Below are 20,301 nucleotides of genomic sequence, written 5' to 3' on the forward strand. Positions count from 1 at the left end.
TATATGTATCGTTGTTAGTGCTTGTAATTCCCTTCACAGATGCATTTCTTATAGCAAAAAAAAAAAGTATAAAAAAATTTTATTTTGATTTTATTCGTTGTGTTTGTATGGCAGTTGAATAAATTGCTCGGAGATTGCACTGTCGCCTTGGATAATAATCTATGGCAAATTGTGTGACGATATCTTGTCTAATAAAAAAGTTTTCATACAAGGATTGGATTTTGTTGGATCCGTTTGTATGGTAGATATATGCTATAGTCGTCTGATCTGATCAATTTATTTTGATATTGTACCGTTGCCCTAGATATTAATCCGTAGCAAATTTCGCGTATAGGGCCTGACGGTGCCTTCTAGGTGTTACAAACTTCGTTAAGTTTGCCATAATAAGTTATACCTATTCAGCGTATAAAACTAAAATAATTTTCGTGCTTTGTAAGCCAAAGATTGGATTTGACGTTAGAGAAAAATACTTTATTTAAAACTGCATTGCTGCATAAACTGCTTAAATAGCTAAATACAATATAATATATATATTCACTTTTCCTTTTTTTAATCGTTAAATATGTAAAATCACGATAAATGTAAATATCTTTGTGGTTTTGGAATGAGTTTTCAATTACTTTTATAATTTTCTTCTTTTTTTTCAACTACACACATAGAGAGCGAGAAAATTGAAAAAACATACATTTTGCAGACAAGTTAAGTTGTTTGTACAACTGCACATACTCGTTTGTATGCTTGTACTTTTGTAAACAGTTATGTATGTGCATGCTTGTGTTTTAATAAGTATAGAATAAATTTAAACATCGAATCAATTTATTATTATTTTTTTTTCAGTTTATATGTAACAAATTGTTGCATAGTCTCGAATAAAATATTCAATGGTGTTAATCTTATTTTAAAGTTTTTTTAAAACTTTTTCGTTTACAATATATTATATCTGCATGCATATGTATACACTTATGAGCCCTTTGTAAGTTGGTATAATTCACAAAAAAATATTTTTTTTCCATATTACATTATAATGTTTGTTGTTGTTTCTTCGTAGTTCATTTATTACTGTTATCTCAAAGTGGTTTCGTTCATAATTATTTAAAAATGTCTGTTTTTTTGTTTTTATTTTTTCTTAAGTATGCGTTTTCACAATATATTCACCTTCGGAAGTCCTTAACTGTTAATCTCGTAATGCGTACATACATGAATGTTGCTTCGTTGCTGCAAAGTGATCCAAAATATGTGTGTGTGTACGTGGTTGTTTTTTTTTCATTTATATATTTTAAAACATTTTAACTGTACTCCTGATGCCATTTATATTTTTGTAAAAATTTTGATTAAAATAGTTTGGTTGGTATGATTTCATCATTAGTTTAGATTTGGAACGACTTAGGTAACGATTCTCACTCCATTTGTGATCTCTGGCAAAACGTTGGGCTTCTCAAGCGTTTTCTGCATTTTTCCATGCCATGCAATCGCTGGCAGAACAGCGTGTTTCTCAAGCGTTTTGTGCATCCTTACGATATCTGCGACTATATCAAGCTTGCGATGAGGCGCCTATTTGTTCTGCGGAAGAGAAAATGTATATGTATATATTAGGTTATGTGTATATATGTCAAGATTCGAATTTCTTCATTATACCGTTCGGTAAACTGCTGGCCACACTGCTAATCACGCTAACATCGGCGCCGCCCGAGGTTGTGGATGCGACACTAGTACTCACACTCACACTGACACCGTTCAGTGCACTGTTGTGATTGCGTTTGTGCGTCAAAACGGTGCTATGCGTGGAAAACTTTTTGCTACAAACTTCAGCACGCTCCGAAAAGCTGGACGTGGATGGCGCCGTTGAGGTTACTGCTAACGGTTGCGTTTCATTGGCGGGCTGGTCATACGTTGAGCGATGGGTGTAACGTTTGAGGTGCAATTGCTGCATATTTTGGTGGTTGTTGTTGCCCGAACTGTGATAAGATGAAAATACTTTCATTATTTACATTAACAAATTGAATTTATATGTGAATAAATGTATGTAAATATAAGAGAAAAAAACTTTAACTTCGGCTACAGCGAATCTACAGGGTGGCGCACAAATCTGCTACAAAAACAAACCGTAATAAATTTTTTTCTGCGTGAAAAGTGTGTATGGCAGCTATGTATATGCCATAGTGGTACGATCCAGACAATATATCCGGAGATTGTAGCGTGGCCTTGTACAATCATCTATGTACAATTTTGCAAAGATATCTTGTCAAATAAAAAAGTTTTCCATACAAGGACTTGATTTTGACCGATCAGTTAGTCAGTGATATGCTTTAGTAGTCTAATCTGAACAATTTGTTCGGAGATTGTAGCATTGCTTTGGAAAATAATCCATGGCAAATTTTATGAGGATATCTTGATAAATAAAAATTCTTCTATACAAGAATTTTATTTGGATTGGTCACTTTGGTTGGCAGCTATATGCCCTAGTGATCCAATCTGCAAAATATATTCGGAGATTTTTGCATTGTTTAGGGAAATAGTCCATGCCAAATTTTGTAAAGATATCTTATTAAATACAAATGTTTTCCATACAAAGACTTGATTTTGATCTACAAGTTTGTATGACAGCTAAAACTCTAAAACTGAGGGACTAGTTCGCTTATATACAGACGCACAGATATTATATGATCTTCGAGGTTTTTGGGCGTTGCAAACTTCGTGGCAAACTGTAATTAAGTTTCCTCTCGAGGGTGTAAAAATAAAAAATTTACCCCTGTTATATAGTATACATAAATTCTGTTCAGGATATATATATAAAAATAGAATATGTCACTATTTCGTTACACAGTACTGTAGACATGCTTGCAGTTGATTATTATACCTTTTCTGCTCATTGTCCTTTTTGCTATTGAACATGGCCAGCTCGATTTCTGTGTGTTCGTTGTTTAGATGGCGCACCCAATCTGCCGGGGTCTCAAAGGAGCTACGTAATAAAAGCGAAAACAAAATTTAATTTCTCTATTTGACTATAATTCGTAAAGTATTTACATACATTGAGCACAAGTCACAGCAGAGCGTCACATGACCCGCGTTGTTCTCCTGCTGCTGTCATGAATATAAAATAAATACAATACATAAATATGTTACAAAAATTAAAACTTTGAGCTAATAAGCACGCTCACCGATACTCGTCGCCGCTTTTTGGGCACATACGCTTTGACTAATGCCTCCCCGCCATTAGTCATGGTGTTGCCTACGGTTGTGCTATTCATGTTATTCGTTGTACCACAAGCCACATTTAACGTTACCGTATCTGCTGTTGTTGTTGCTGCGTTAATGGTGTGCGACTCCAAATGACGCACCCAAGATTTAGGTTCGTCGAAGGATTGTTTGCATGTTTCACACGCCAGACGTGTTTCATAGTCACTATCGTCTTGGGTGTTCGTGTCCTGTTCGCTGTGTGGACTATGTGAATGTGCGCCGACTTCAAGTTTGACAGTTGTACTGCCAGGTGGCATTTTAAAATCTAACGGTTGTTTTGGAGAACGTAGCGGTGTTTTGGCGCGTGACACCAAATCGGCGTGTGCATTGTCTGTTGTGGAAGCGTTTGTAGTCCAGTCGGTTGGCTCTTGTTTTATAGCGAGGAAAGTTTGTGTGTGAGACATGGGCGGTGTGTTCGACAATCTGCTGCCGTTGACCTGCTCTGTATAATGACTTTTCGTGGCTGTTGTGTTGGTATGCTCATAGGCATCTGATACGAAGTAATCGCGCACTGCGAATAACGGTAATAAGAAATATATTTTTTTTAAGTTATTTATTTTGAATTACTTACTGCGTTCGCCGGCGCTGCCACCACTGCTGCGTCGCAGATGTCTGTCATAATTGGGCATGTCAATGTCATTATGTTGCTCCTCTTCATCGGGTGGTGGACGCTGTCGCTCTGTATACTCCCGCTCTAATTGCTGCTCCACCACAGTTGCGCGCATATTTTCATCGTTTTGATTGCGTTGTCGGCGCCTCACCTGCTCATTTTCCATGGACATGGGACAGCCGCCCGTGCAACCAATTTCGTTGCACAAAGTCGTTGCCACATGCAGCTGATTCAATTGATAGCAGCATTTTTCATCGGGATCTATAGCAACTTCCTTGTTTACCGATATGCCACCACCTGTTAGGTGCTTACTACTCGACGCTGCAGCCGAGAGTAGCCCAAGTTGTGACAATTTCGGTGACTTGACTATCACTGGACTATCCTTGGGCAACACGGAGGCGCCCAAGCCACGAAACTGGTGTTGAGTTTGTTGTATTTGCTGTGCGTGTGTTTGTTGTGTCGGCACTGACTGCGTCACAGGCTGTTGCAAATGTTCCATGGCATGGTAACGTGGTGCACAATTACCACCACCACCATTTGGACATTTATTGACTATATACATATCACTACCATGTGCATTGGACATATGCGAGTGTGTAAGTGTTGGTATTGACTGTTGGCGATTGCCTGTACTTTGTATATAATGGGGGCCGACACCGTTAGCTATTAGTGATTCGTTGACGCGCGTTAAAGTATTGTGCGAATTAGATGACGTTGGGGAGGTGCGACATAGACCACGGATTTTCAAAATCTCACCGCCACGCAAAACTTCACTAAGTATATCATTGGCGACTGTGGCCTCGCCACTGTACATATATTGTACTAGTATTTGTATAGCGCGGTGGCTTAGTTCCGGCGGAAGCACAACGTAGAGCACGCCGTTAGGCGAGGTTATAGGTGCGGTTTCGAACATCGTTGCAAAAAACTAAAGCGAAACAAAAATTATTTAGAAGAGAATGAAATTTATTTCATGTATAGTTAGTTACCTGACTACACGAGCTGAGTATAAATTTGTGCGCTGAAATACCCACTGTTGGTATGCCACTATCAGTGCTATTGCCACTGGCACTACTGCTGCTGGAACTGTAGAGCACAACATCGGCGAACTTCTCATTTCTATGATGAAAATTAAACAATTTTATTAATAAATTCACATGCAGTTGCACTATAAACAGCTTACTTGTAAAGTGTGGCAACTGAAGAATTCAAAAAGGACAAATGCGAGTCCCATTTTAGATGATAATTTTCTGCTGTCATCGTTTCTGTTAAGTACACCGACGCACTGGTGGATATAAACTTTCTTGCTCACTATACTGCTTGGAATCACTGACTTTGTGCAAAAGTAAAATCATTATTGCAACATGGCGATGCATTTAAAATCCTAATGATTGTTGAATGTGCTATCACGTCACACACACCACTGTTTTTTATACAAATTAAAATCAAAGAAATATTATTACTGTTTTACGTGCTTGTAGGCGCTCAACACGTTATTGTATATAAGGAGCGAAAGTGCAAGCTAACAGGAAGCAAATCGATAAATCAATAAATTGTCTGCAATTTTCGGCAGCTACAATAGCAACAAGCGCGCAATAACGAACAGATAGCTGTATGTGTACATCACAGCACAGGAAAACGCAATTAAATGGGGTTCATAAAAGCGTCCTTTCTATAATTACGCATAAGGATATTTTTATAAATAAATTTTTTCGAAGTGTTGAATTGATATGTATTTTGAGCTATTTAAATATTATATACAAAATAGCAGTTATATTTTTGAACCTCATATTTAATGCAAACATAAGCGGCTAAACCGGAAGCGCTACCAATTAGTATAAGCATACCTCTTTTTTATTTTACTACTGCACTGCCCTTTGATACAATTATTATTATTTTTTTTAATATATATCATTTTTAAATATATATATTGATTTTTAAATAAAAATAGCATTTTTAAACTAAATTTTTTTCGTGTTTATTAATTGTTTTCTAATATTATATCCGCTTATTACACGACGTAGTGTGGCAGCACTGTCGCATTTCCGTCATTGACATTTCATTTTCGTCTGTTTGTTGTTTTCGACTTTGCTCGTATTCATTCACTACTTGCTATTAATATTTTATTTACGTTATAAATACTTCATAAAAACAAATAAATGTGTAAAAATGGAAACAAAATCAGATTTCGATTTCAAACTAGTTGATTTGGTGCGCGCAAATGCACTGCTTTATGTAAATGAAGTGCGGATATCGCCCTACAATCTAATGAAGAAAAGAAATGAAATCTGGCGTAGCATCGCATCTTCTTTGGGTGTTGAAAGTAAGTTTGCTAATATTTTAAAATGCCCTTACTATATACAAATCATTTTTACAATCATTTAAAGCTAAATACTGTGTAATACGTTGGAAGAATCTGCGCGATAAGTATCGTCGTGAGTCGCAAAAGGCACAGGAGCTTGGGCGAAAAGCTGGCGGTATAAAAAGCGCACAGGGCTCCACATGGAACTTATTAGACAAAATGAGTTTCCTTGACCACCACACAAGAGTGCACAGGTAATATAATCAATATATATAAATTTAATATAACTATTTATTTAAGTCATGAATTCAAATATTGACAGTTCAACTAGCACAAAAAGCGCTGCAGAGAATATACGTTCGAGTTGGAGTGAAATGGAAGCTGAACAACTTATTGAGCAATTACCAAATGAAGATGATCCATTACAAGAGGCAATGGATGAACAAACTGTTGCTTTAGAAACAAAGAAACCAGAACCTATAGTGAGTACAACAACAACTACAGCATCATGCTTAAAACGCATCGAAACGTTGCTAGAGGGCTTGGATGAGGAAAATCGTACAAAAGCTGAAAAACGTATTGTAGCGTATCTCTGTAAGTGTCAGCTTAAATTTTTGGAAAATGAGAGTATCGACGATATATTAATTTAATGTAGTTATTATACAAGTAAGCAAATTTCAAGCTGAAATCCTTTTTTCTACGCGTGTTCATAACTTTCTATTTATTAATTTTCAATATAAGTGTAATGGCAGTAGTAATTAAACATTAATTAAAAGTATTTTTTAGATGATAAAATTGCAAGTTTATAATTGTGGAACAAAAAACAAGGAATTTGAAAAATAAAACTAATTTCCTTAAAATAATTATTCAGAGTTTAATTGTATGAAAATGCGCTAAAAGCAATAAGACAGTAAATATCCCTACCTCGCCATTATTTGGATTAATTTATTAGATTTTACTCTTTTAGAGCGTGTACAAACATATTTTTTTGTCATCAAATAATGAAACGCACCTATCCATATGTAACTTCTCCCTTGCTGAATGTATTCGTACAAACCGCTATTGATTTCTACAGATATGAATCACTTGGATGCTTGGTTTCCACCCTTCAATTGAAATAATGCTTTTGTTGGAGTGGGCAAATTTAATTGCAGATATCGACTCGACGGAAATAATAGCAGATATATGTACATACGTATGTAGGTATGAATAACACAAGAATACTTTTATATGAGTGTATGTATGTAGCTAAGTAAACAAGGTGGTGATTTTCTAATAAGGGTCATAATATCTTTCAGATTTATTTTCGTTTTAGGCAAATGCGACGTATCTCCACCATATGCAATGTTTGTGTGGATGGTTATGAGATGCGCCTAGTGTGAGCGTTTGGTTGTCGACCTCGCTGTTTTGACTTGAAGCGCGCAATTCAAGTACTTCAAATATTAAGCACTTCATTTGTACAAAAGTACATACATACATATGTGTATGATATAAATATATATCTGCATATGTATTTATAACCGTTTAGGTTGTCAATTAGTCTTGTTGGTGTGTTCCTGTGTTTTGCTGTTGTTATTCATACATTAATGTGACCGTCGCCTTTATTGATTGATTTACTCTGCTAAAAAATCAATAACTGCAAATTTTCAAAGACCTTCGCCTTAATAAATTATATTTATATATTATAAAAATTATGTTAGTCTTTATAGTCTTATATTTACTATAATTTTGTTAATTTTTCTACAAGTGGTGTTCATATGCTAATAAAGGCGCCAAGCTAATATAACATTTAAAACAATTAACACTTTTCAAAATATTAATTTTTTATATTTTTATGAATGATAACACTTTTTATTTACTTTTTAAATTACTTTTCAAAATTTGCTAGTTTATTTAGTTTATTTCCTATTTCACTGCATATTTATATTTTGCGCAAAATCCGCACTTTCTGTTTTTCATATAATTTTTCCAACCAAGAAATGCTTTTATTATTTGTTGTCGCCACGGTTGTTCACTTCGTACTGTAATCCATGTAAAAATGCCTGAAAATCCTTGCCCCTTTTTACCAATCCTTATGTCTGTATATGCGCACTACGGCGCGCTCCCTTCATATGAACGCCTGTAAGTGGTTATATGCAAAGAGAGTTGAAGAGAGTCAATTACACCACCAAACAGACTCGTGCGCCACCGCAATTGCAGCTTCAACTTGATTGTTGGCCATTTAGGCAATGTAAACAAACTGATTTGACTACGTGCGGTCGTATTTGAGCGGCGAGACGTATTAGAGGCAATGTGAAACAATGCTATGTATCGATTTGTTTTTGTTGTTATACAAATCGTCTGTTGCTTTTAACAGTTTTATTTTTGTAATGTAGCTATTTTTGAACGCGGTCTGTTTGAGCATTCAACTCAAATATATTACGATTAAGTATGCAAGGGTGATTACAAGCCAAAAAAACAAGAAAAAACGATAACTTCAGTTGCACCGATAAAACCCTACACAAATAAAAGTGCTTATACCATACAAGAGTTTCATTTTATTCGATGAGTTTTATGGCAGCTATATGCTATAGTAGTCCTATCTGAACAATATATTCGTAGATTGTAGTGTTCCCTAGGACAATAATCTATGCCACATTTTGTGAAGTTATTTTGTTAAATAAAGAAGTTTTCCATACAAAAATTTGATTTTGATCAGTTTGTATGCCGACTATATGCTATAATGTTCCGATATCGGTGAGTCCGACAAATGAGCAGCTTCTTGGTGAGAAAACAACGTTTGCAAAATTTTAGATTGGTATCTCAAGAACTGTGGGACTAAGTCGCGTATATACAGACGAACAGACAGACGTGCATGGCTAAGAAAGAAAAAATAAAGAAATATAAAATTATACTTAATGTTGTTGTTGTTCTTGTAACAATTACCCTGATCGGGGGAAAGCAATAAATTAACTGTCTTCGAAGTCACTTAATGGAAGGTCCAAGAAACGAGCTGTTTCGACGGGTTCGGCCCATAGTGAAAGGGGGGGTTGGGTGAGCAGGTTTAATTGAGCATGCAAAGATGTGATTAGTGTCGTGCGGGGACTCGTTTCATGCGAGACACAAAATTTGTATGTCGGGGTCTAGTCTGTATAAGTAGAAGTTTAACCTGCTATAATACCTAGAGCGAAGTTGCTCTAAAGTTACTCTTGTTTCACGCGGCAACTCGAGCTTTTATTCTGCAATAGCTGGTGTTTGGACTCCAAGCACGCCATTCACCGGGAGGAAGGTGTTAATAGCTGTGCTGTGAATGGCGTTCAGTACCTGTCGAAATTTGGACGCGTGCGAAACTTGGTCTGTATATGGTGCTAATTCGTCGACGTGTTTGAGGAATGTTCTTCTGATGAGCAGGTGACTGCAGGGATGATTTAGACGAAAACATCCGAGCAGAAACTGCTTGGAGAGACGTGTGCTATGATCATTTACAGGAGGCGTGCGGACCCCAAATGTTCGATAGAACACATCAGTCTGTTATAGTCCGGAGTACCGTATTCTGGAAGGTTTGAACCTTCTCCATCTGCAACCTGCGGCATTCAGGCGACCATATTGCGGAGGCGTAGTTAATGACCGGCTAGCCGGTTATAGACCTTGCCTTGTATGTTGCCAACAACGTCTCTTTATGCTTATCCCAAATGCTGCCGGCTAGCGACTTCAGGATCTTGTTGTGGCTCTGTACTTTTGTGACAATCGCGGTTGTGTGCGGAGAGAAGGAGTAGACTGTCAAGTGTGACTGCTAAACTTTTAGGGTTAGTTATTGTCTGAATTTTGACATCATCGACGGGAATGTTGAGGTCCAGTTTTTACTCGTTCGCCCAGTGGGTAGATATGATGGCCGTGGATTGGGCAGGGGAGTTTTAAGCTCCTTGCAGTGAAGTATATTAAATATTTGGAGCTCGACATCGCCTAACCAGATAGCTATACCCTGACATTCTATGGTAGTAACCCTGTTGTTGGAATAGTTATAGGTAGTGATGTGGATGGTGTAACTATATTTTTATTTAAATCGACTTAAGCTGTTTGAAATTTTAACCACCTTTTTTGGAATTTTTAACCATAATTTTGGATTTGTTTATTAGTTACTGTTATTGATTTTATGGTTGTAAATAGCCAAATAAATATTTGGAAAGTTGTTTACTTACATATGTAAACCTGAACCACTTTACAGCTTCTAACTACTATAAAGTTTTTAATTTCTTCTCCTCCACCTCTTCCGATTCATCAGCTGTCAATTTACGCTTTTCAGTTATGGACTCGTTGCTGGCACTTTCAACAGCTGCATCGTTTTTACTTTCATTCCCATCTTCTGCCTGCTGCTTGTCTCTGACTTTACTCATTTCATCTTTTTCTATTTTCAACTGTTGCGCCGCCGATGTATCCGTTTTTAGCAGCTCCCGCAGAAACATGGTGGCATACACCGATGGCGGCAAGTGAAAATCTAATAAGAGCGCTTTTAAGTCACCTGTGCCCTCAGCGTTTTCTATATTACCAGCTTTGCCAGCGATACGATCCCAATCGGATGCTATCAGTGTCTCCTCAGGAGAGGAATACTTACGGAATTTCCATGTTAATTCGCGGGGACATATCAACAATTTGCGGTAGGCGCCAGCCATAGCAAAAGTTTTGACCTTATGACGTAATTTTTTCGATGACAAACCATATTCTGCGAGTATCTCTTCATACCATGCGCCAACTTCATTGCTGGGATATGTGATATCATGACCAGGTAAGGGTAGTACTACGTCGAAAAGCGTATAATTACCGCTTGCAATGTCGTCTTCACTTAAAGCTTTGACTTTGCGCTTAAAAATTGAATCTTCATTCTTTGCTGCGGAGTTCGCGGGAGATTCAGCCTCGTCCTTTGTCTCATTTGCCTCAACATCATTGTCTTCAGTATTCTCATTGTCTTCTGCTACATCATCGACAGTGTTATTTAAATCACATTTTTCTATGATGTCCTCATCCATTTCTTCTTTATTGCGATATACTAAATCGCCGGATATCAGCTTAAAGCCGTATTCTTTAATGCGTCGCGATGCAATGCGGTTGAACACAAAACTTTGAAACGAGTGCGGGTAAAGCAAGAGCATATTGCGTGGTATCTAACATTTGCAAGTAATTATAAAAAAATGTAGAAGTTAATATTTTGAAATCTAATTTCATTTTTTACCCTATACTTCATTTAAACTACTACAAAAGCCTCACCTTTCTTAACGCGGCTGCAAAATCATTCTCACCGTATTTCGCCAAGCCATCTAGCAATTTCTTTTCAATAAATTCATTTGGAATGAACATTGCTGCAGCAGCGGCTGAATTACGCTCTTTCCACCACTTCTTGCGCACTTCATCCATGAAGGGCAGATCATTTGAGCGCGGTTTTAGTATGAGCTCTGCGACCGTTTTATAATCCGCCTTCAAAAGTGCAACACCAATTTCATAAGTGGGTATATCGGCGTGATTACCAAAACGCTGCAAACCGAAATAATTTATAAAGCCTTTGTCACGTAAATTCTCCAGCGCTTTCTGAATTTCCTCCTCATCACCACTAATATGACGCAAAGCGATTCTGAATCGATTGCCTTTTAAATCACCTAACTTGAGTACATCGTTGCTAAATGTGAAATTGCCGATGCGTACGTATGACTTTTGAGCTGCCGTTAGAATATGTGAAGGGAGACGTCGTTTTATACAGAACTTCTGCGTAGTTTTGGCTCGTTTATCTTTCGTACCACAATAATTTACGTTAGATGGGTGCATACTGAAATATATTCGTAGATTATAAATATTAATACTAGAGAAAACTGTTTCAAAACATACCCAATACGTGAAGCTAGACGTGATGCTGCTTCGCTAGTTTCCATATTTTCTTTATACAACAAGAAATGTACATATTCTCCCGGAAAATTCCAACGCGTTCGTTTCTCACTACTGGAGTTATATTTGGGTTTCATTACACGTATAATTCGTTCCTCCAAAGAATCTTTTAACTCAGTCACTGTCGAACCAACCAACTTCTGCCCATATAATGTTTTAAGCATATCGTGTATTTGTCCACGCTCTGTTTTATCTAATGTCGTTACTATTATATCTATAGGCTGAGCTGCTGGATCTTTTGCGCCCAACGCGGCTAAAGCAGACATTTTATCCCACGTGTCATCTGTTATGATCTCACGGAATTTTTGACGTACAGCCGCTAACTCCTCCTCATCAAGTGCTGTAGGAATATTTTAATGTTTAGGAAGAGCACATATCTATATACGAAAAAAATTTAATTTACCATGTTCTGCTGGCTTTGGTACTGTCAAATCGTTCAATTGTAAAACTTTTCCATCTAGATCAATTTCATTGACATGAAAATCAGAAAAACGTGATTTTACAACTCCAGTGAATCCAGCACCATTGCTCACATATTCAGTTATACCGACTTGGTCTTCTCGCAAGCTCATCTTATTAGACCCATCCTTTCTAATACCAATACGACAATATGTAAAGTTAAATACAATATAAACGTACGAAAGCATGTGGGATTTACTTTGGTAACATTTTTCTCCATTCCTCTTCTTGACCCGGCCGATTTTTATTGCGTATCTGTCTTGGACGCCATTGGGTTTTCACTTTCTTTCTTTGTGGCATAGCAAAAGAAATAAATATATTATTTAAAATATAAATTACCGGCTTTTATTAACTAAAATAAACTGCTATAACTAAACATGGATAATAACTAAAGATTGCCGCTGAACGATAGCTTGTATTCCAATTATCGATATATTTTGGGAAATCGATTAGCAAATGCAATCAATTTTTTTTAGTTGGAACAATTTATGAATATATTTTTTATATGACAAGTATTATTCTTCCAAATTATTGTACTTATTTTTTTTTTCCATAACTATTATATACTATAAACACTTATATATGTTTATTATTGTACTCCCTTTGTAAAACATTCTACTATAAAAATATTATGAAATAGCATTAGTCCGCACAGATCGTGAACGAAAGAAAATCAACTGTCAGCTGTACAAATAATGTTTGAGCGTAGGTAACTCTGTATTGAGAACAACAATAAACAATCCTATTGCCGATTGTCAAAAAGTAGAAATTTTATTTTTGTTTCTTCCAATAAATAATACAAAGAAAATGGTTTATATACATTTTCCAACAACTTTAACCGAGGAAGAGCATATGCTGCAAGCCAAATATCAAAAGCTAAAGAAAAAGGTAACTAATTTTCACTGCAATGTTCCCGGTTATAACGCAGTGTTTCGTGCGTGTACTTGCAGAAAAAAGCGCTACAAGCGCTAAAAGCACCAAAACCAGAACCAGAGAAACCACTGACATTAAAGCGTCCCACTGACGCCCGCGATGCTCGCGAAGTAGCACGTAAATTAATTAAAAGCGGCGCAATACCAGCTATCCAAAAGCAGCAAACTAAGCAAGATCAAACTTCATTTAAACGTCCAAAAGGACAAGAGCGTGCTAAGCGTGCGCCTGAAACCAGTGTAGCAGCCTATCAACCTTTCTCGTCTACACAAAATGATGTAGCGCAAGAGACCATCATTAGTGAAATCATAAAAGAAGAGCCGCGTATGCAAAACCTTTATCAACATTTCGCCACTGAACGCGATCGCAAAGAACGTGGTCTAAATGATAAAACGCCATTGGATTCAACACAACCAGAAAAGCCACGCACCGGCAATACAATCTTCGTGTCGGGAAATAAAGTAACCGAAGAGTTTTTGAAGAAGACTTTCAACGATTACGGCACAATTGTTAATGTGTCAATGGAAATCGAGAAAAGGTGAGTAACAATTACAACATATTTACTTTCCGTTAATTACATATTTTTTGTAGTCGTGGTTTCGTTTCGTTTGCTAAGCCAGAATCAGCTGACCGTGCTATAGCCGAAATGCATGGCAAAAGCGTTAACGGCATTAATTTGCAAGTGCAACTGGCGCGTCGTCAGCCACAAATTGAGCCTATAAACGACGCTTCATCTTCGGCCGTGTGGTCGTCTATAGGTAAGTAAACGTATATATTGGGAGCTTGTATCTTTTTGTGTTTTAAGTAAATAGTATAGTTGTTTACTTTGCCTTTTATTTATTTTTGTTAATTCTTTCTCCGTTGCAGCGGCGAGTGATTCGCAAAAAGGCAACCACAAAGACGGCCGCGAGATGGTTCAGTATGACGAGGACTTTTTATTACAAACAAGTTTTGAATAAATAGTGTTAAAAAATTTTAATTTATAATAATATAATAACTAAGTAGTAAGACTTCACCAGCATTGGCTGCAATAACTTACCAGCAAATTCCCACTGTTATCAAGCAAATAATGAAGATTTTCTGCTTTAAGGTAGGAAAACGTCAACAATACGTACACAAGTAGTTTATTTGAACTTTATTTTATTGAAAAATTTTACACTTTCAGTATTTCTAAATATGCGTGTGTATGAATTTTGAATATATAATTATAATAAATAATAAATATTGTAGTTTAGTTAACAATAATGCATAAATTTTAAGCGATCAAATTAACACATAAACTATTTGATTGCTTACATTTAATCAAAAATTATAATGATAATAATAAAAACATCTTCGATTACTGCAAAGTTTAATAAATTAAAGAAACTTATAAAAAAGAGTAATAGAAAACAATAACGATACTTGATACGGCAACGTACGTATTTATATACCATATGTAATATGCGTATATGCCATCAATAACAGGATTTTAAAATTTTAGGTCCATTATGAAAATTTCATTGCAAAAATATATGTATGTATGTATGTATGTCTGTATATCCTAAACATATTTACATATCTATATGCAAATACATATGCAACATACGTTGTTAATAAGCGTTTGTTAGTTTTGTAGAAATTGCTTATTGCATATTCGTCGCACTTCGTCGTTTATTTATTAATTTTTCGTACAAAATTATTGCAACAATTTAATTAAATTTTACTTCGTCGCTTAGTTGAACTGTTCGCCGAAACCAATACAAAGACTCAGCTGGCGCTCAGCTAGCTAATATCTTATAGCATACAGAGCATGCGCGCTCAGCGCGAAGCGTCGTTCCCTGATATTCGTATTTCATTTCTATGTATATAACTGTTTCAAAAGTACATAGGTATTTTCAGATTCGAATTTCCATATAAAACATAAAATGCAAACAGCTTTCAAACACACACGCTCGACAACGGCTTGTGGTTGTGGGCAAAACGCATACGACGATTGGAAAAAGAGGAACTAAAATAGACTATATATCTTCACCATGATCCACCGGTACTCCTATGACTGGCGCGCACCATTCCCTGGTGGATTGAAGAAGTCCCAATGATGTGTGTGCACACTGCGGCCCGCAAGCATATACACAATCAGCGTGAATGATATGACCACGAAGAGCGCCAGCAATGTCGGTATATGATGTACTTGACCTTCGACATTCTTGTCCGCCTCAGCGCCACGAATTGCGGCAGTCACACGGTTCAGTAATTGCACCAACGATAGGCTGCAGGCCGACATGAATTGCTTGCCCGCCTTTACTACGGTCTGTGGTTCGTTTGGTGGGCGTGTGCTGCTGCGCGAACGTCTGCTGTGCGAGCGCGAACGCGTCTCCTCACGTTCGCCCAAATCATCGTAATCCTCACACTCCGAACATGATGAATCGCATCTGCGGTGGTGGCGATGATGATGATGGTGGTGATGATGTTGTTGTCTTCTTTGTTGTGCGTTGGCTTCGTTGCCGTCGGCGCTGCCGCTGTATGGCGGTTCGTCGGCGCGTCGGAGATTATAGAAACCCAACGGTGGCAATGATTGCAGATATTCGGTTGTGGCGTAAACGGGCGGTGGGACAGTCATATGTGTTGGATATGCCAACGGATCGGTTTGTGTTTCTTCATCGTAATTTCTTAGCTGTTGCAGCGCTATCTCGTCGCTCGTATCGACTGCTGTACGCTTGCTGGCTTCCAAGTCGCGTTGACGTGGCGGTTTTGGTGGCGGCACCACTTCACGCGCCGGCGATCGTTCCTCGCTGCTCGCTTGTAAGCTAGTTTGTGTCTCGACAGTCAACAGCTGACTGCGATCGGTGGTACGCACACGCTCCACAATGTCCTCAATGAAACCGTCTGGCAAAGCTATATTTTTGACAATCAAATTGCCCGATTTACACTCCAGCTCTTCGGCGGATATTTGCGCACCATGCAGCTGTGAGACCATTATTTGTCCGGCTTGTAGCGCATGCACGCGTAAGCGTTCAACTTCAAGTTCGCCTAAATGTGCAGGGAGCTGAGGTTGAGCTTGCGCTAGTGGCGCTGCTGCTAACGTTGGCACAGGTGTTAATTCCTTCCAAGTCTCTTCCACTAGAGTTAGCGTGGGTGGTAGCTCTAATGCTGTGGTTGATTTTCGTCGCGGCGGTGGTAGTGGTGGCTCTTCAAATGCCGTTGCTTCCTCAACACTTTCAGTTACCACTGCAGCCGCGTCGGCGGTGTCGCGTGTTTCCACTAGACTTTCAGCCTTTTCTTCATAAGTGAAATGTTTATCTTGTACAAGAAGGGTCGGTGTCACTTCTTCAGCTGTTGTAGGCGCTACGTTGTCTTCCTCTTCCGTTGGCGCTTCATCGATTTCGCTTATTTTCTGTGCATCCTCCTCTTCCGTTGGCGCTTCTTCGATTTCGCTCATTTTCTGCTCGTCTTCATCAGCAATTGTAGACGCTTCGTACCGCTCACTGTCTGTATGGATTTCTTGCAGTCGTTCTTCTTTCGTTTCCGCTACATCTAACTCGAGTTCTTCCTCATCCTCCTTTCCAGACGTTTCCCCTCCAATATAGCGCTCGTAACTACTTCTCGCCAGTGTACCTTCATCTGAGTGCTTTTCATATTCACTAGCATATTCGCTTAACTCAGCCTCATCCTTTTCCTCTTCATAATTGCTGTCAGCTTGTGCGCGTAGTTCGTCCAGCGCGGCATTCAGTTCCTCAGAGCTCGGTCCGACTGAATAATCGCTAATTGCATGCTTTGACTCTTCCTCTTCGTCATGTGATGTGCTGGCCTCTACATCGGATTTACTCTGCTGTTCGCTATCCGTAAGGAGACCCTCTCTACGTAAGGCTTCCTCCTCAAGGTCCAAATCGTCAATTGGACGCACAATCAATGATGCCTCCAACATGGTCTCGGCCTGTTGACTGGGTATAGGTGTGGAAATGCGTCGCTCGATCACCACAGCGGAGGGTGTTGGTGGACGACTTTGTGACTTGGAGCGATCGGCTTGCGAGGAAGCACGCGAACGCTCTGACATGCTGCGTTGATTCGCATCGCGGAAACGTTGCAAACCGCGCGTCAATTGCTCTTCTTCTGTAAGTGGTGCCGCAGCCGCCTCTTCGACAGCTTTAATCTTCAACTCTTCCTCGCGCAGCAGCTCATCCAGAGTCTTGCGCATGCTATTTATACGCGGCTCAATGATGCGCATATCTTCGGTGATTTCGAACTCTTCACATTCGAAGTCGTCTGGTAGCGGATCGGTTTGCGTGGACACCTCCACTTCGGGTAGGCGCGTTTCTTCCTCTTCCAAATCCACATCGGTCGGATCGTAGCTATCCGCAGTGGACGAGGTCGCAATTTTATCATCGACGAACTCGCGTTCGTGTAACGACACGAAAGCGCTATGCGCCGAGCTTTTATTTTCGGCGCGTTGACGCTTCTCACGCGGTGGGCGTGGTGGTGGTGGCAATGGGCGGAATTTCATTTTATTTATAATTGCACCGGACTGCAAGTCGCGTGGTGATTCGGGACGCTCCTGCTGCAAAGCTTCGGGCTCTTCGTAATCATCCTCCAGTCTAAGACAAGAATGGGTCGTAAAAGAGAGTGAATAATGTAGACAAAGAGAAGAGGTAATAAGTGGTGGTTAGTAGAGCTACTGAAAAGCGAAACCGCCAAGAACTAAAACCAACAACAACAATGTAAGCAACGAACGAAAAATTTCGAAAAATATGTAAAAAGAAAAGAAACAAACACCAAAACGAAACAAAATAAATATTTTGCAATGTATTTTTATTTTCTATTATAATTTTTTTCGTTTATGTATTTTTAGATGTAGTTTGTATGTATGTAGCTTTAAATGTATGTGAGTGTGTTTGTTTTTGTAGTTAGTTTAAATATTGATCATAAATAATAACATGTTCGTGCTGAAGCCTCCATAAAAATGATTTCGACCTGTAAGCTTATGAGCATTAGGGGCGTTCTAAATTTAAAAACAATATTTTTTTTATAACTGTAAATGAAATATTCAAAAATATATCAATATAATATGTATCCACTTAATTTGGTATTTTAATTTTTGAAAAAAATCGGATCTCTATCTCTATATTGCAGTGGTTTCAAGCTACCGATTTTAAGAATGAGCTTAAGATAAATTAAACGAGTCTTCATACAAGTTGTTTAGAACAATTGAAAATATCACCAACAACTTAAGTCGCCTTAAGAAACGCTAGTATATTGCCACAAGATCTGTTCTTGGTCCCATAACTAATAAACAATGTTTGTACCCTTTTATAATATATACGCCGGCTAAAGTCTAATATTCGATATTTCGAATAAGGAATAGCAAAAATATATAATCTATATAATCTCACAAAAAATCACCAATAATAATAAATATTAGGGTAGTTCTTAAAACAACGCTTATTAAACTTTTACTTGCTTAGTAAAAATAAGAAAAGAAACTGTCAAAAATGTCAAATCTTAAAAATATAAATTTTCAATTCGTGATAGCCAATAATTTCACTTATATCTTATTTTCCCGAAAATCAAAAATGTTTACTCCACCGTCTTTGAAAAAAAAACTATATCGCCAGCAATAGCCTAACTATCATTATTGTACCTCAAGTCCTCGAGTGTCTGGCTTTTTCCGGTCCGACGACCAAAAATCTTCTTTTTGAAGCTTAATTAAAGACATTTATCTATAAAATTTTTATATTCAATTCTCTCTAATTATGATTTTGTATGATCTGTATGGTTCAGGATTAATCTTTTATTAGAATAGCATTATTTGGAATATGCAATGGACAAAAAAGAACTTATGGTGCAAAAACAGGGGAAAGTTAATGACTCAAATATCCGTTCTATTCAGCTAGATTTTATCTCACATAAATCCGCCTTTATGTGCTCATAATCTCATAGATTAAAACTTAATCTACTTTTACTAAATTTCTCTTTTAAGAACTTTTTCAAGTTCAAAATATATTTTTTCGAAGAAAGTTACAAAAAATACTTTTTTACTGAATTTTTTTTTTGGAAGTTTAGAGCGTGTTTCGAATGATGACTAATACCAAGTGTGAATATCTATATAAGCGAGTATGTGACCAAATACCGATGAAATTGCTAGAAACCTGTCTGACAATGTTTAGAACACCCCTTATATTTTATGAATTACTGCTACTAAGTATATTCTAGTATTCGCTGTAGCCTTTAAAGCAAGCATAAAAAAATATTATTTGAGTCAAGCTTTGCTCATTAAACACAAACACATACATACATATTATAAATAAAATAAAAATAAACAATATTAATAACAATGGAATTCGATCTCGATATGTACGCTCTACTTACAATTCTAATGAACGTTTACATTTAAGCAAGTAACAACAAAAATATTTTAAAACAACAATAATTTCACAAAACAAAATCAAAATTTTAGTAAATTAAGCATTACAAAAACAAAACAAACAATGAAATAAAGCAAAGTGCGCTCAGTGTTTGAATTTGGCCACTCCATCGAGAATGTAACAAAACTCAAAAGTGTTCTTTCTCAAAAATATTGCATTCAAACGTGCGTTTTTGCTTTTGTTTTTTTCGTGCTTACATTTGCGGCGCCACTTCTAAGCTAGTAGCTGATTTGCGGCGCGGCGGCACTGGTTCTTCAATTGTGGACGGTGTGTAGGAGCGAGGTGGTGGCGGACGCTCGGGCGGCGGCGTGTTGCTCTTCGCAGAGCCGCTGGATATAGAGGCAAAACGCTCGCCGGGTGAACGTGAGAATTTCTTTCGGCGCGCTGGCGGCGTTGGCTTCGGCAAGTGCTCCTTTCGAACGATCGCGTAGCTGCGCCAAGAGAAATCAAAAAAT

At 37.8% G+C, this 20,301-nt stretch overlaps 5 protein-coding genes across 12 annotated transcripts in view; 2 read left to right on the forward strand and 3 right to left on the reverse strand.

Moving 5' to 3' along the window:
• Nucleotides 1-1,251: 1,251 nt before the first annotated feature.
• On the reverse strand, nucleotides 1,252-9,948 carry LOC106616589 (modifier of mdg4). Of its 3 annotated transcripts, XM_070111914.1 has the most exons (10): nucleotides 9,072-9,948; nucleotides 8,006-9,004; nucleotides 5,028-5,267; nucleotides 4,834-4,963; nucleotides 3,809-4,772; nucleotides 3,159-3,748; nucleotides 3,029-3,081; nucleotides 2,858-2,959; nucleotides 1,636-1,955; nucleotides 1,252-1,560 (listed from the first exon to the last, which is right to left on the reverse strand). In XM_070111914.1, exons 3-10 carry the CDS (start codon nucleotides 5,102-5,104, stop codon nucleotides 1,532-1,534), a joined length of 2,265 nt encoding a protein of 754 aa, XP_069968015.1. In that variant the 5' UTR covers nucleotides 5,105-5,267; nucleotides 8,006-9,004; nucleotides 9,072-9,948; the 3' UTR covers nucleotides 1,252-1,531. The 3 variants fall into 3 exon arrangements, with proteins under 3 accessions (XP_069968015.1, XP_069968014.1, XP_069968016.1); XM_070111913.1 differs by having other exon boundaries at nucleotides 8,018-9,948; XM_070111915.1 differs by having other exon boundaries at nucleotides 3,029-3,078; nucleotides 8,006-9,948.
• On the forward strand, nucleotides 5,923-7,009 carry LOC106616596 (transcription factor Adf-1). Its single transcript, XM_014233315.3, has 3 exons — nucleotides 5,923-6,167; nucleotides 6,232-6,400; nucleotides 6,469-7,009. The coding sequence occupies exons 1-3, from the start codon at nucleotides 6,014-6,016 to the stop codon at nucleotides 6,794-6,796; spliced, it is 651 nt and encodes a 216-aa protein (XP_014088790.3). The 5' UTR covers nucleotides 5,923-6,013; the 3' UTR covers nucleotides 6,797-7,009.
• Nucleotides 9,949-10,157: 209 nt separating the features above from the next.
• Nucleotides 10,158-12,902, reverse strand: Pus7 (pseudouridine synthase 7). Its single transcript, XM_014233297.3, has 5 exons — nucleotides 12,715-12,902; nucleotides 12,460-12,647; nucleotides 12,000-12,396; nucleotides 11,388-11,940; nucleotides 10,158-11,284 (listed from the first exon to the last, which is right to left on the reverse strand). Exons 1-5 carry the CDS (start codon nucleotides 12,813-12,815, stop codon nucleotides 10,361-10,363), a joined length of 2,163 nt encoding a protein of 720 aa, XP_014088772.3. The 5' UTR covers nucleotides 12,816-12,902; the 3' UTR covers nucleotides 10,158-10,360.
• A 336-nt stretch (nucleotides 12,903-13,238) lies between these two features.
• The window catches only part of Nelf-E (negative elongation factor E), a 64,687-nt gene continuing 57,624 nt past the window's right edge, over nucleotides 13,239-20,301 (forward strand). For both annotated transcript variants that reach the window (XM_070112277.1, XM_014233336.3), the window contains exons 1-4: nucleotides 13,239-13,403; nucleotides 13,466-13,983; nucleotides 14,037-14,203; nucleotides 14,313-14,535. In XM_070112277.1, coding sequence (XP_069968378.1) covers nucleotides 13,323-13,403; nucleotides 13,466-13,983; nucleotides 14,037-14,203; nucleotides 14,313-14,404 — 858 coding nt within the window. In that variant the 5' untranslated portion in view covers nucleotides 13,239-13,322 and the 3' untranslated portion in view covers nucleotides 14,405-14,535. The remainder of the gene's footprint in view (nucleotides 13,404-13,465; nucleotides 13,984-14,036; nucleotides 14,204-14,312; nucleotides 14,536-20,301) is intronic.
• Nucleotides 14,558-20,301, reverse strand: part of LOC106616609 (uro-adherence factor A) — a 46,452-nt gene continuing 40,708 nt past the window's right edge. For all 5 annotated transcript variants that reach the window (XM_036360553.2, XM_036360556.2, XM_036360549.2 and 2 more), the window contains 2 exons: nucleotides 20,044-20,277; nucleotides 14,558-18,019 (listed from right to left, as the gene is read on the reverse strand). In XM_036360553.2, coding sequence (XP_036216446.2) covers nucleotides 15,478-18,019; nucleotides 20,044-20,277 — 2,776 coding nt within the window. In that variant the 3' untranslated portion in view covers nucleotides 14,558-15,477. The remainder of the gene's footprint in view (nucleotides 18,020-20,043; nucleotides 20,278-20,301) is intronic.

This window comes from Bactrocera oleae, chromosome 6, assembly GCF_042242935.1.
Source record: "Bactrocera oleae isolate idBacOlea1 chromosome 6, idBacOlea1, whole genome shotgun sequence".
NCBI classification, from domain to species: domain Eukaryota; kingdom Metazoa; phylum Arthropoda; class Insecta; order Diptera; family Tephritidae; genus Bactrocera; species Bactrocera oleae.

What these genes read in the sequence shown, in the direction of transcription:
- LOC106616589 (XM_070111914.1), bottom strand. Translation starts at nt 5,104, where the DNA reads ATGACAGCAGAAAATTATCATCTAAAATGGGACTCGCATTTGTCCTTT. An exon ending in TCAGTTGCCACACTTTACAA is followed by an intron (nt 4,964 to 5,027) that starts GTAAGCTGTTTA and finishes TTTTCATCATAG; the next exon opens with AAATGAGAAGTTCGCCGATG. An exon ending in TACTCAGCTCGTGTAGTCAG is followed by an intron (nt 4,773 to 4,833) that starts GTAACTAACTAT and finishes GTTTCGCTTTAG; the next exon opens with TTTTTTGCAACGATGTTCGA.
- LOC106616596 (XM_014233315.3), top strand. Translation starts at nt 6,014, where the DNA reads ATGGAAACAAAATCAGATTTCGATTTCAAACTAGTTGATTTGGTGCGC. An exon ending in ATCTTCTTTGGGTGTTGAAA is followed by an intron (nt 6,168 to 6,231) that starts GTAAGTTTGCTA and finishes AATCATTTAAAG; the next exon opens with CTAAATACTGTGTAATACGT. An exon ending in CACCACACAAGAGTGCACAG is followed by an intron (nt 6,401 to 6,468) that starts GTAATATAATCA and finishes AAATATTGACAG; the next exon opens with TTCAACTAGCACAAAAAGCG.
- Pus7 (XM_014233297.3), bottom strand. Translation starts at nt 12,815, where the DNA reads ATGCCACAAAGAAAGAAAGTGAAAACCCAATGGCGTCCAAGACAGATA. An exon ending in CGTCTAGCTTCACGTATTGG is followed by an intron (nt 11,941 to 11,999) that starts GTATGTTTTGAA and finishes AATATATTTCAG; the next exon opens with TATGCACCCATCTAACGTAA. An exon ending in TTGCAGCCGCGTTAAGAAAG is followed by an intron (nt 11,285 to 11,387) that starts GTGAGGCTTTTG and finishes TGCAAATGTTAG; the next exon opens with ATACCACGCAATATGCTCTT.